Raw genomic sequence first — 15,298 nt, 5'->3', positions numbered from 1 at the left:
CAATACTTTTGGAAATTGCTCTTTCAAAAAAGTATTATTAACTTGTATTAATCAGTTTGGAAGGATTTTTACTTTTTTTTACATGTATGTTTTGATGACTTCGTAATATTATTAAATGTTATATATTTTGGAAATAGGAGGGTATGGTAGGTTAGAGTTAATATTTTTCTTGATGCTGTTAGACTTTTATGAGTTCCAGTAGAAACGTAAGTGTATCATACTGTAGAGCATAGGCACTGAAGGTGGAGTTACAGTAAAGATTGTTAGTAGCATGAGTATCAGAATAACAATCTATATGACAAAGAACTATCTGCAAAGTATGTTTTTATGAGAATGTTGGATTTTTAAAAATAAGACTGTTACAGTGTCAAAATGACTGAGAGAAGTCAGTTAGCCCTACCTCTTGAAAGGGAGTTGTGGCAATGTGGGTGTTGGTCTCTCCTCCCAAGTAACAAGCGATAGGATGAGACGAAACGGCCTCAAGTTGCACCAGGGGAGGTTTAGATTGGATATTAGGAAAAATTTCTTCACCGAGAGAGTGGGCAAGCATTGGAACAGGCTGCCCAGGGAGGTGGTGGAGTCACCATCACTGGAAGTATTCAAAAAAATGTGTGGATGTGGTGCTTTGGCACATGGTTTAGGGGGCATGGTGGTGTTGGGTTAATAGTTGGACTTGATGATCTTGAAGGTTCTTTCCAACTTTAGTGATTCTGTGATTCTCCTTCAAACTACTAGCAACTGGATGCTCAGGAGTATTTGGGAGTCTAACTCTTGAAAGCCATGGATGGGATCTACTTTGGCATTTGCTCTAGTCTGAAATTAGCAAGAATTACAATTTTTGAGAATACAGCCCTCAACAAAGTCCTTCATTCTTCTTTTCTGTGTGTGTTTGTCAGTCCCTTTGACTTCTCTGGCCTTGGTATTTCAGAAGTGCAAAAGCCCTATCAGTTCTCATTGTGTCAATTTTGAGTGCTGGAAGTCTTGTGGAAATTAGTACTTCCATGTCTAATGGTAAGATGTTCAGAATCAACCACAGCAATTATTACACCACATTTTAAAACCTAGATTAAAAAAATGAAGTTTAAATTAACATAGTGTCACAGTCGGATATTGAGTTCCTGGGGGTGGTGCTTTGGGTGCCCTTTTCACCACCTCCATTTTGCAGTGCTTCTGGCTAGAGATGAATGTGTGACACTGAGTTTCACAAGTTACACCGGTTACTTGTACCAGATCCTGGTTTGTCTACTGTTGTCTAAAGCTGCCTTTTCTCTTTCCTCTCTTTATTTTTGTCTGAACAGGTTTATTTGACTTTGATGAAGTTTTGAGGATTTCAATGCATATCATGCAAATTAATAAAATTTAAGATGTTCTCTACATTTGAATATTCATAATCAGTAATTTTAAAGAGAATTTGCTAGCATGTAATCTGTTAGGAAAGTAACACATAGATAATTAAGGCAAATGTGCAGTTAGAGAATGGGTTTCTGTTTGTTTGTATTACTGCATTTGTTTACTTTGATGCTTGGTATATTTGCTTACATGTTGTAACAGGCTTTGAATTCAGCCCCAAAGTCAACTTTTAAGGAACCAAGAACTATCATCTTCCATTGTAATTGCAGAATATATTTTTTCAGTCTTGCTTTGTTTACTATAGATATATCAAAGAAGGCCTATGAATATTATATATATTATATACATATGTATAAATGTGTGTATATACATGTTTGTATTTTTTTTTAAATTTTTGAAACACTTCCCTGCACGTTTTCCCCCATGAAAAGGATGAGACACCAAAATCCATCAAATTAAGTCACTTGATACATAAGCCCTTGCATACTCACTGTGATGAGCGTCAGGTGGAAACTAGCATGGAAGTGAATAGACTAGAATAGAGTAGAGTATAGGTAGGAGCTTATTAAATTGCTGAATGTGACCACGTTGTAGGGGTTGTACTTCTTTTACAAAATATTCTCTTTTAAAATGCATTCTCCTTTGATAACTTTCATTATAGTTTCTCCCTTAAGCGGTGTTATCTAGAGACAGCATGTTATTTGTTGGTCTTATCAGGGTGGATATTCATGCCCAGAGAAGGTACGTTAACTGCTTACTCATTGTATAGAGAGCAGTGCAACTGTTAGCAACCCAGTTGCTTAGAAGCTGAGCTATTAAAGTCACTGTTCAGTAGAAAGTCCTCTAGATCTAATTTAGATAAATTCCTTTGTTGTATTTCAGAGTTCTTCTGCAGTTATTTGGTAAACAATGAAGGTTCTGTTGCTGAAGGATCCCAAAGACAAAGATTCAGGACCAGATCCCTATATTAAAGTGAGTAAACTTTAAAAAAAGTAAACAATTGTGTTAATCCACTATTAAATAATGCGTTCAGCAAGATAGGTGAATGTAACTATTTCAAGTGAAAAACGTGCTTAATCAAAATTAGGAGTGCATGACTGAAATAATGTTAAGAAAATTTGCTGTTACTGAAAAAATATTTTAGGGGGCATTTGTACTGAATTTACTGTTAAAGCTCGCAGCAAAGTATTGATATTAAACCAATTTCATTTTAATTAATTAATATTGATTATGTTCATACGGATAGAAATAAGATTACAAATGTTAGTAGTTTTACTGGGAATGTAATGTGAAAAAGAGGTTACCTGTTGCTGTGGTCCTTTCTGCTACTGCCTTTAGTTGTGTGAGTAGGTCTTCTCTATTGGCTTTAAAGAACTACAGAGACATATAGGAATATTTGCAAGACTAGGTGATCGTTTGTCACTTAGGGAGGTCAGGATTATGTGCTGGATTATACTGTAACTACTCAGTAGCTATGTATGAGGCCTCAGTTCCACAGCTGTTTGTTTAGTGTTATATTCTAATACTAAATAACAAAACCAAACTTAGATTCACTAGTAAAAGCAAGTAAGATGCCTTTGTATTTTACTTTAGTAAAAAGAAATATTTGTGCTGACTTAGTTCTTTGAAAAAGGAAACACTACTGTTTGAAGTCTATTTCAAGAGCTGTAAACCTTTTTTGGTAGGAATTAGGATTATATGGATTTGAAGCAACTCTGATTCCAGTTTTGTCATTTGAATTCATCTCGCTAGAAAGTTTATTTGAAAAGGTAAGTTTGAAATTATTTCAGTTGTCTTATTTTCAACAGAATTTAGGCCATGGTTGCCAAGATGCCATGTCTTATCTTGATTTGATAATGCCCTTTGTGGTACCTCTTTTTGTGTTTCCACAAACACGGTTATCTGTAATACAGTATTGTATACAACACAATACAGTATTGTATACAACATCAAGTACGTTGCCCATACTTGTTAAAGAATTAAGTTGGTCAGATAGAATTCACGTTTAGGTTGATGGACCATAGATAATCACAGGTACTAGGGCATTTTGTTACAACAAAAAATTAGAACACTGTAGTGACAACTAAAGGTTAGCTGAGGTTCAGCCTTATGTTGTACTGAAACTGTGTACTGCATCTCCTAGTGACATGCAATAAAATCGCATTATCGGTGTTCTCTTTCTACTCTTTCTTCAACGTATATATTTAATTTTAAAACATTGAAAAGGTTTTCTGAGGGAGGTTCCCTTTATCAACAACCTCCAACAGCACCAAAGTTTGTTAGGTGTTTGAATGTATTGTGATCTGCATTTACAAGTGATCCAAGAACATTTTTCCTTTTTTTTGTACTGGTCTTTGAGAGCCCTTTAGTAATCTTAACTGTTCTTTGACGGGGCAGCGGGCAAGGAGCTGTCTGAGTAGTACCCTCAGTGTTACTACTTGGAATAACTACTTGGCATAACAGTTCATGCCTCTTGTATGAATCTGTACGTACTTCATGTGTCATTTTTCCCATCCTTCCAGCTCATTTCATTCAGGGAATCCTTGTCTGTTCCTACAGATTCTCAGAATTAATATAATCTGTGCAAGTTTTGTTCTGAATTTGAGATTTGTTATACATTTCTCTTATAAATACTCTGGCTACTGATAGTAATATTTGCCCATTTCAGTTTCAGACATTTATTGAAGCTATTCTGTTCTTCACAAGATTATAAAGAATTGATGAATTTAAGTTTTTAATTTATTTATTCATCTTTTTATTCTTAAATTTACTGTTTGTAAGTAGCTTTCTCATCCAGAATGTTATGGAGGCCTAGTTTTTACTAGTCCAAGAGCATTAGAAGCCATCAAGATATGTTTAAAAGAGAATAGTAAAAATGAAGGTAAGTGCATATTTCTATTTCTTGGTCTTTCTGTTTCAGTATTGTGTGAAGTTTGTAATTTTATTTCACCCACCTGTAGGTGTTTAGAGTATGCCTTTTAAAAACGCTATATCTCATAGTTCTTTTGGCATTATAAAAGCCCCATGCTAAATTGAGCTTTTAAGGGTTTTCCACGCTTATGCTGCTGTTAAAAATGAAAGGAAAGAGGTTTTGGTGCAAATTACTAATTAGCGTGAGCATTTTCAGTTGTGATTATATCATGCATAAGGAATATTTTGCTGCAGTGCCTAGTTTTGCTGAGTAACTACTTTCCCCACTTAAAGACCGGAGCATGTTATAGCAACTGGCCACTGCTGCTCCTATGCCTATATAATTCATATGAAGTCTCACAGAAAAAGAGATTTCTCTATCTTGAATATAAAATTTCTCAAGTGAATTAAGAATTAGCTAAAAAGCGGTGAAGAAATGGTGATGCATAAAGTCAACGGATTAGTTGTAAAAATGCTGCAGAGTGCTAAATAGAAATTACCATACCAATGGTCTATCAAATCCTTGTAAACTCTTCTAGATTCTTAGGCTAAGTGATAACTTCTGGCTTTGACTTTCAATGTACATTTAAATTGTTTTAGTACTTTATCTGCTCCATATTTGGGCTGTGGTCATACTAATGAATGTACCCTGAATAAGGTTACACTCTTGAGTAAGCAATAAATAGACTGTTAGCTTATTTTAGCATTTTCAACAGCCGAGGGCTATATTTTAGGATTTTTGGTCAAATGTAATCTCTTATCTAGAGTTCATCCCTAATCTTGATTAGGACTTTCAAGAGCTTCTGAAATACATAATTTAATCAATAAAATTAGTCTTTAGTTCCTATTTGGATTCCTTTCGAATATAGTCAATCCTTACCTTTTTCCTCCTTTAGAATAATTTCCTCTGATTTTTTTTTTATACTGTTGTAATTTCTATTTCTATCTTTTTTCCCCCAAGAATATTAGAAAAGAACTTAATGTCTTACACTGTACTGTTTTAAGACAAGAGAGTAAAAGACTTAGTGTATCTATTTTTGATCCATTAGGATTTCAGGCGTAGGGATCAGGTAGCTAGAACCAAGAGGTGTAATCTGTAACATACATTCTGCATGAAGGAGGAGAACCATTTCCTAGTAATTTTATTTTGACCTCAGGTAGATTTTATTTCTGAGCTGATAACTTATTTTTGGTGTATGTTTAAAATATAATCAGTCTCTATATTTTTCTTCTATAAGAAAGAGTTGCTTTATAGAGTACTGTAGTGCATGGATATAGATTTTTACCCTTCTGTTTGGTGCCATAGAATATTATATTTGCTTTTTGCCTAAACCTTCCATTTTAAACCACCAGTTTGAATGTCTGAATCTCCCTTTGTACTGTGTGCCTTTTTTTCCTATGAGTTTTGGTAAGTTCTTAATGCCAAAATATAAATGAACATTGCAAGTTGCATGTGAGCTGGCATAGCGCAAGTGTGCCTTAAAAATGCTGTTTAACAAAAGCAGCTAAGAACTGTTTACTAAACTTTTAAAAACATGTTGTAGACTGCTACATTAAAAATTCATTTTGTGCATTCAGTTTTGCTGAAATATGTAGTAGAGTATTAGTTATTATTATTTTGCTGTATTTGTAGATTAAAGAGAAGCCGATATGCTCATTTAGTATTCATACTTCGTTGCCACATGCTTAAATTTAATTTAATGTTTTTCAGCCTGGTCAAAATATCTTAAACAAAGGTGGAATACCAAACCAGCATATGTGGTAGGAAAAGCTACAGCTTCTTTAGGTAAGATGGGGTTTAAAAGAAGAAGTCTTAGATAAATCTGTCTTTTTAAGTACAATTTTTGGATTATTAGCTGCTATTCAGGGGTGCTCAGGGAAAAAAAAGTAAGTTTTATGAAAGGATAATTTTGAAGACAGGTAATTGTATACACATTAGAACTATACATGCTTACTTCAGCTAAGGATCTAGCTTCTGGTTTACCACTACTTTTATTGTAATGTGATGGTAACTATAGAAATTTGGTCAAAAATCAAAAAACACTTTTGTTTTTAATTTTTGTGTGGTTTCTTTCATTCACTTTGGAAATGAAATTGGATGAAAGGGATTATAGCATGATTGTCTGAGATTGTATGAAGTTTGATGCACTGGCCCATCTTCCCCTCAGTGTTCCTCTGAGGTATTTGCCAAACAGAAGTCAGCAGTGTACTTCCCGTTGACTTCAGTGGGCCAGCTGCTTATTTGTCTTAACACTGGTTTTACTCTGATGCAATATATATTTTTGATGCATAACAAAAATGCAAGATAGGGTTTTGTTTGTGAAAGCCTTTCTTACTGTAAAATGGCATTGTAGCTTTAGCTTACATTGAAGTACACAGGAAATATAATGGAAAGACTAGTGTTTGAGAATTTTAAAAGTCTTGATGTTTTTCTGCTTCTAGTCCAAAAATAATTTGGATAAGTACTGGCATATTTTTTCAGGCAGGCTGGTAACAACACTGGATCACCAACTGGTGACACCTAACAAGCATCTTCAATCTATCGAGTCCCAAATGACTTAACTTCTCAGGGATTCATTTTATCCCTGCTTACTTGCTGAGATAAGAGCAGTGTTATACTCTCAGGTTTTCCAGTAGGATTTCGGCCTTCGCTAGAAAGAATGGTGGTACACTGATTGGGAAGCTAGCTGCAGCCCATTCAGCATAGTCAGGCAGTGCTTTCTGTTTCACCACGTCAGGTACGAGAGTTTAAAACTCTCCAAAGCAGCTTAGCTATCCCCAGCATTCTTCATTTGTACTTTTTTCATGTATGCCTTTCTCGAGCCAAAATCGAATTTTTCATAGCATGTTACTACTTCCAAGTGCTCTAATTTTTTTTTTCTTTTCAAAGAAGGATTTGTGTGCTTGGATCAAGTTGTGTCTCCCTCTTCAACTCATGTTTGTGTGGCAGTAAATCTGAATTGTTCTCGTTGATTGCAATATTTTCCTTTGCTACTTTTGCTTATAGTGGAAGAATTTGGCCTTACTCCACAAGGAGAAAAGTCTGGAAATGCCGAAAAATTAGCTGAATATATTTGCTCAAGTAAGTATCTAAAGTCTTCTACTTAAATTAAGCTAATATGCCTTCTATTGTTTCAGAATTTCCTATAAATAGAATCGAATGCACACTGAAGCAGAGAAGTACATACTGCATATAACTCTCATATGTAGAACCTGTGAATTCAATTCTGCGAATGTGGGTGATACCTCTAAGAGATGATAAAAAGTATTTTGAAATACTTATACAAAATATTAATTTACATGAAATTTTAGGCTCTGTAATTGATTAATAATACTATATGACCCAGTAGACAAAGTATTTTTTTACTAAAAATCAGAACTGTAATGATTGGAAATTGCTGCTTAATGGTAAGATTTAAATGATCATGATGGCAGATGTGTGGTCCTCTGTGAACTTCAGGTGACCTGACTTTCCTTGCTTCAAACCAGTTGATGCTGGGGATTTTTCACTGTGGCACAGTTCGAAGTAGATAAAGGGAACTCCTTTCCTCAGAATTAACATGTACTTTCAAAGGAATCTATTTTTCAGCATCAAAGGAGAGTGGTTTTGAAGAAATTACAGAAAGGGTTAGTTAAAATGATGGTTTCTGTGTAGGTTTAGGGGCTGGTTATTTTTTAAGCGGATGGGTCGATACAAGCTGTGAAAAAAGAGGCTGTGCTTTTGTTAGAGCCTGGCTTATAGAACTAGAGTGAAAATGTCATAAGCAGGAGCTGGCAGTGCAATGAGTTTGACCTCAGAGCTTCTGACACACGTGGTGGTGTTCCAAGGGATCCACGACTTGAGGTACATGCTGGCTTCAAAGTGTGCGTCTGAGTATCCACTGGGAGGAAGTGTTATCAGAATTAGTCCCCAAGCACTCTGAAACTTGCTGCTGTTACAGTCTTTGTACCAGACGGAAAGCACACCTAAGGTTTGGTATCTCGGTGGCAACCTGTTAGCTGGTCCTTCTCTGTATTTTTATGTGGCCTGAGGTGCATCCCTGCTCATGTGAGAAAGCAGGGAGCTGTATAGTGGAGCCTCATAGTGAAATTAGAGGGTAGCTTTCAGTCTGATACAAAGGTATGTACTTCACTGAAGGACTTTCTGTTTGAAATTTAAAGAGGGAAACAGAAACCTTCATCTTGAAGCTCATGCAGTGTCCACTTTGAAAAATTATGTTATTCAGCCAGTCAAGGTAAATAGTCTGCCTTTGGCTAACCGTAGTGAGAGAAACAAATGACAATCAGTGCAATTATTCTAGATGTTGGATGAATTATTGTATCTGCTGGTTTAAAAGCCCTACTGCTGATCACACTTTATGAACTTGCTGAATAAGGTGCTTGGTGCTTCAGTGGTGGAAATGTTAAGAACCCTGACATGTTATTTTTGGCTGTTAGGCATAATATTAGATATGAAAGAGAGTGTTGATTAGCAAAGTCTGCATAGTAGCAGAGATTTATAGGTAAAAGAAAAATTGATTGGAGCCGGCAAGCATTGGTTTTTTTTATGGGCAGAGTGCTCTGTAATTGGCAAATAAAATATTTTAACTATATGGAATATTTCATGATAAAAATGATAGTTGCCAACACAAGATTAAATAATAAATTATGAAAATTAAAAATGCAATTTTCAACACAAAAATGCCACAAGTGAAGAATAACCCGTATCTATTCTTCAAGAGATAGTTTAAAACAAAGATGGGTTTTAGCTGATTTTCTGGTGTTAGGAAATCCGCTTCTGGTAATGAATTAATGTTTGCGAGTTTGCAGAGGGAGGTTTTTTTGAGAAGGAAGATGGGAAAAATACGTGGGTCTTCTGCTGTGTGAATGTCATAAAGCCTTAGGATCAGGTCTAAGGAGAACAATGCATGTAGTACCAGGAGCGGAGAAATTCCTTCTTGGTGAGCCTGTGACTGGCACAGTTAGTGCGTTGTAACCTCTTCTTGGTTATTTTCTCAGTCTGGTTGAGGATCATCCTGGCTTTTAATCCTCCCCTGGGAGCTGTTTGGTTCACTGACCCTGTTACTTCTGACCGTGTTTGACCCCGTGGCTATTTCCCCACGTTGCCTGCACACTCCTGCAGAGTTAGGAGCTGGCAGTCATGGAGGGAGCTGGACAGGGAACAGCACTTTTTGGTGACAGCAGAGAAGCTCAATCCAGAGCCAGCAGCAGCTTCTGATAGCCACCACCAGGAGAAGAGAGAACTGTGTTTACAGCCTTTTACATAGAGTGTCCTGAGGGCGGTTTCATACCTGAACGCCAGCAGGCTATTTAAATTAACACAGTGCTGCAACACCTCCATTATCCTTGCAAAAATAACTGCCTTTGAATACCTTTCAGTTTCGATAACCGAACAGTGAATTTCAGTCTTTGGAGACCGCTTGTTGTTGATCATACGCAGTGATTTATTGGCTTGTGCATATTTATACACTCTGAATTTATCGATTCATTTATAACAACCTCTGATGTACAGATTAAATTACATCATGCTCCCTATTACGTATGTATCTTTTTTTATGCATAAAATTGTAAATAATTGAAAAGAATAGTTCTAAATGTTTTATATCATTAGAATTTATTGTCAGAATAAAATTAAAACCTTAAGTAATGTTATTTCTTTTGTTATTCACCTTTTGTGCTTTGGTATCCACTTCAACTAAAGTGATTGAGAAAATAAAGGAATTTACTCCTTTACTTAGCTAGCTAGCTTTAGTCTCTTTTCAAGGAAATTTTTTTTAGTTTTATTATGGTGTAACATTTGTGTTGGTTGCAGAAGTAGGGGATACCATTAGAGCCAATGCTTGTTGTATTGTTCAGACCTACTAAGGAATTTTTCTGTACTTTGTAAACACAAGTTAAAAAGGATTAGTGTTTCTTTACGGATACCACATTGACATTTCAATTAACTGACATGAGTTGTAGGATGATTAATGCTGAAATATTTAGGTTTTATCTTATTGGTTTAAAATCTCTTTTACATTCTGTACCAAGTTTGTTTTTCCTCCCTGTAATTTATTACAAGCATATCTATGGCTTCTAATAAAACCTCAGTGTGCAGTTAGGACAGTCCAAATATATCTGTGTTGACTCCTACTAGGGTTTTTCCATTTGATTTTTACGATGCTGTTCCTCTCTTTGCCCCGAGGCATGTCTGATGCTTACTGTTATAAACCAAGAATCTACTTCCAGCACTTAAGAAAAGCATTTATTTTTCTGGTAGTCTTCTCTTAAACAGGTGTATTAATGCATATGAATTAGTAATAAAATAATGTGTCGAGGAACTCACATTTATTTTGAAAGATGAATGCATAATTGTGTGCCGCTGTGTAAAATTTAATCTTGAAATTTTCTCTGTATTTGTTATTTATAGAAAAGGTAAACTCCATGCAAAAAGTCTGCTCTAAATTCCTATCCAAAAATTGAATTTTTCCTCAATTACAATGCTGTTTTGCAAAGTGTCGATATTCACTTTTATTAGATAAAATCTAGTAGTAAAAACTCTCCAGAACAATTAGTTTAAGCCCTAAATCCAGCAAATTATTGTGAATCTCCTATAGACAGTGCTATTTCATTCTTACCGAGCCAGGTGTTTGCATTCACCATGTGGTGATGATTGTTGGTGTTTTCACTCGCTTTCCTCTGGCGTACACAAAGTGCGCGGGGACGGGGTGGCTGCGTGAATGGAGGAGGTGTAACTCAAGAGGCAGTGACATGGAAGCTGTTACCTGGTGGCATTTTTTAACCAGAATTTAAGTCCTCTGATAACGTATTAGAAACTTAGAAAACCTATGGGCACTGCACCTCAGGTGTATCGTGTCCTACAAGAGGTGAGTTATAAACAGCTATGTATGAGAAAGGTCCTTCCAAAATCACCAAGGGGCTTTCACTTGTTGACAATGCAACGATAATTAAAGTTGGAGGTCTCCTCCTTTTTAAAGGACAAGAGCAAGTGAGGATATCCACTTCCACCCTAGCAATGGAAGTGGAAAAATCCCCTTTTTCCTTGGGGAAGAAAGAAAACAGTTTGATAGACTGAAACTTTTCAGTTTGATAGATTGAAACTTTTCACAGTATTTCTCTCCTCCTCTTTGTCTGCCTGGACATTCTTTTATATAGAGCGAGTTGTCATGTATTGAGTGGGACTAAGATTTTAAATATAAAATTGAGGAAGATTGCGTTTCTGAGGAGGAGGAGGAGGAGGAGGTAACTTGCACAGTACTTGTCTTGCTTTGTAGAATGGCAAGGGGAATAGAAATGCAGTTTATCTTTTGTGAGATCTTTTTAGACAATGTATTCGTATTATAGTTTTGGACTATTTTTTAATTTACATGCTAAGTAGCCTCTGTCCTCTGAATTGTGGATGCAGTTGCACTGCAGGTGTGTTCAGTTATCTTAGGGCCGTGTCTGTGATGAAGCATGCAGCATTTACTGCAGTGTTCAACATTTGATACTTTTAAAATGTATTAAATGTATCAAGTTTACACTTTATTAAAAACATAAGTTAATTAAAGTTCTTGTTTGTTTATTTACAGGAGAGAAACCTAATTCCTCACCTCTTCTTTTTCCTTGTGGAGCCCTGAAAAGAGAAGTACTTCCTACAGTACTTAGAGAAAAAGGTTAAACTTCCCTTGGAGCCTCATTTTAATTAGTCAGTTATGAGAAAAGTTCTATCTAAAGCTTGTGAACGAAATTTGAGTAATTAAAAATGAATTTCCTATTATGTTGGCTGGAAGTTAGAGGATGGGAGTAAAAACTGTTAGGTTGGATTGCTGCCCACAGCTCTGGGACTGAGCTGTAGCATGTGATGTGAGCAAGGTTACTTGCCTTGATCTTCCCCTGCATTCTCTTCTGGGAGATAACTTATTCACAGAAATGTTGCAAGAGTTGCCAGTTTGCCAGCGTGCTTCAAGGTCCTCTGATTACAGATGCTCTACTATATCTTGAAACTCTAGAAATACTTCTGTATCTTTTTTAATCTTTTTTTTGCTTAAAATAGTACACTTAAGTGCAGTTAGTATGTTGAGAGTGTTTTATTGCAATAATAGAAATTAATGAAACCTTGTTTAATTATGAATGTGTGTCCTGATTCCAGCTGTACTTCTGGAAAGCCTTACTGTTTATCAAACAACCCAACACACTGACCTGCAAGAATCACTGAGCAGTTATTTCTCCCAAAAGGTATTGGACACTGACGTAATTTGAGAGTTTTTGAGGTATATGATAATACCTAGCAGAATATACTCCTTTTTTTCATCTGTCTGTAAATGGTGCTTGAGGTGACACAAGAATATCCTGCGTAGGCTTCTTGTTTTGTTTCCCTGTTGACTACCAAGAAAATCCTTTAGCAAAAGTTTCAGACAGAGAGCATGAGTCCCTCAGTTATTTGTTATGGCAATTGTAAAGGAGCCTAAAAGACACAGTGCCTCTGTTTGAAGAAGAAAACAAAACTTTCCACATTTTGTCTAACTTTCAAAATATATGTTTGTTTCAAAATTACTGGGAAATAACTGCGTAAATAATTATGTGTTCAGTTTATTTCTTTGTGCTGGCCAAGACTGCTTTTTAAGTAGTACTGTGTCAGAAATTACATTTAGTGAGGCTGTTTATTGAACGGCTTTATTATTAATTTTTATTAGTGTTATTGAAAGATCACTGGGCATCTTTGCTGTATATTACAAATCAGAATCCAGTAGTAGTTATTTTATCTGCCCTACATAGTTTCAGTGTTCTTTCTCTGATTATCCAATTTATGAATCTCATTTTAAGTGTTAGAATTCCAAGTGACATGCTATTGACAAGTATACTGAGATATATTTGCTCCAATTGTTATTAATTTTTTTTTTTTAAAAACTATCCAGTAAATGTCATTAATCAAGGATCAGTGCATTGTAAAAGATTGGAAGATACTAAGAAGTGTTTTTGTTTTTTCAATACTGGCTTTCTGAATTTTTCATTTGTAGGAGCCTACATCATATGTAGGATTAATTTTATTCAAAATGCAGGCTTTCCTTCTTAGAGAAACTTGGCCTCCTTGAGCATGTTGCATCTCTTTTTAAAATCTGTGCATTAAGGTCTTGTTAAATTACATACTGATTTTTAAAGTTCTTTTTCAAGAGGTCCCAGAAGGTTATGGCACGGGCGGTCTAACTGATAAGTTGTAGTATCCTGGTGTTCCCAGGTGGATATTGCAGTTCTGAACCCCACGGTATTTAGTGTATAGCAGTTATAAAAGTGAGTCAATAGTACATATGCATTTTGTAACTCTCTGAAGTCTTTTTATGGAACTCCTCGCTTGCTGCAGTTAGCTGTTAGTTTCAGTGTAAAGCTGTTAAAATGTGTTTCCCATGCACTTTTTAGTTGTTGTTAACTGATGATATTGTGGTTATATATTTAGTGCATGGAGAGCTGACATAAAATGACAAGTGTTTAGCACTTTGTGAGACAGCGAACAGCACTGTGTTAAACTGTCGTTCTGGCCTCCATGAGCTAAGGCTAGCTTCCAAGTCATGCACTATAAAATAACAACAGATGTAGTTTGAGTGGAACTAGTTTATCTTTCTTGTCAGACAGAAAATCATGATAAAGCAAGCATGTGCTTTGGGTCTGCAGCTCAAGAGCTTGGGACCTTCACTCCGGACAGAATTTTGCAGTTTTATTTGGCTACAGAAGATTGCTGCTGCTACCTTAAGGCAGCCTTATTCTGAGAGGGAAAGCCCTTCCAGGGGTCTGCAGCTTTAAGACATCACCTCCTCTTTGCCAGAGCATTTCGGGGCAAACCACATGAGCTGGGAAACAGAGACTACATGCAGAATGTGAGATAGATGGGAATGGATTTAGGGAAATAACGTGCTGAGTTTTCTTGCTAAACAGGAAGATGAATACGGCTCCAGAACACTTTCAGTACATTTATCAGCAAGTGCTTGTTTTACAAAGTATTTGCTTAAAGTCATACCTGAATTTCAGCATCCTGTGGTAGAATGGGGGTTTGGCAGGCTGGCTGCACCACAGGAAACCCTTTCTGTTGGCTTAACTGCTGTTTCTCATCAATAAAACACTTCACATCCATGTAGAGACAGTTGAGGGGATTTATGTGACAGTGTACTGATATACTGCTGTAATAGTGAGTAAACTGTGCCAACCTATGGTTACTTTTACTCAGGGAATTCCAGCAAGCATCGTGTTCTTCAGTCCATCTGGTGTCAAGTTTTGCCTCCAGCACCTTCAGAAGCTTTCGGGGGATTTTATCAGTCATATCAAGGTATCTATCTTCTCACAATAGAGAGTAAGTTTGGGGTGGGCGAATGAGAGAGAGGAAAGCTGTTACACCCATTACAAACCTTCATTTTCTCTTTTGTTGGTGTTTATTTCTCTGGAAAAAAAAAGGTTATAGCAAATGCAAATCTTGTTATATAGCTAAGGGCCTTTTTTAAAAAAACTAAGTGGAACTGTTTTCACCTAGTATTTTTTTCCCCAACTAACTTGCCCAGTCTCCACTGGGTAAGGCTTTATTTTCTCTTAATGATGTGAAGGTGTGAATAGTTCTTGCTTGAATCGGCAATTGCAGGCTGAGGCATATTAAAATTTCTCTCACTTTTCCTGTTTTGTGGGACTAAGAGCTTTAAATGTTTGTAATGGCAAGATAAATAATAATCTTTCCTAAGTAATTTCTAAGTAGCTCAATTGATAAGCGGATTTTAATCCTGAAAGTCTTCAGCCTGAAATGGTTAATACAGTTTAGTAAGCTCAGCCATGCAAGTTGATACACTGACAGTGTCAGCAAAGAAGGAAGGGTATGTACTGAAGTAGCTAGTAAGAGCTGACTATGCTATTGTAACTGTAAATAATGTCACTTCAGTTTGCTGCTATCGGTCCGACAACTGCTGAAGCCATGGAAGCAGCAGGAATCCCGGTTAGCTGTACTGCGGAGAGTCCGACTCCCCGAGACCTTGCTGCTGGGATCCAAAAAGCACTCCACTTACAGAACTATTTATCTAAGTAA

General features: G+C 36.3%; 1 protein-coding gene across 1 annotated transcript; it reads left to right on the top strand.

Moving 5' to 3' along the window:
* Window positions 1-2,259: 2,259 nt before the first annotated feature.
* UROS (uroporphyrinogen III synthase) lies at window positions 2,260-15,298 on the top strand (the record flags this gene model as incomplete). Its single annotated transcript, XM_082002425.1, has 9 exons — window positions 2,260-2,322; window positions 3,036-3,119; window positions 4,135-4,231; window positions 5,972-6,046; window positions 7,268-7,342; window positions 11,832-11,915; window positions 12,392-12,477; window positions 14,459-14,557; window positions 15,155-15,298. 9 exons carry the CDS (start codon window positions 2,260-2,262, stop codon window positions 15,296-15,298), a joined length of 807 nt encoding a protein of 268 aa, XP_081858551.1.

The sequence above is a fragment of the Phaethon aethereus genome (assembly GCF_964289735.1).
Source record: "Phaethon aethereus genome assembly, chromosome: 7".
Taxonomy (NCBI): Eukaryota; Metazoa; Chordata; class Aves; order Phaethontiformes; family Phaethontidae; genus Phaethon; species Phaethon aethereus.
The sequence above is the reverse complement of the archived record's forward strand: the minus strand, read 5'-3'. Positions and strand labels throughout refer to the sequence as shown.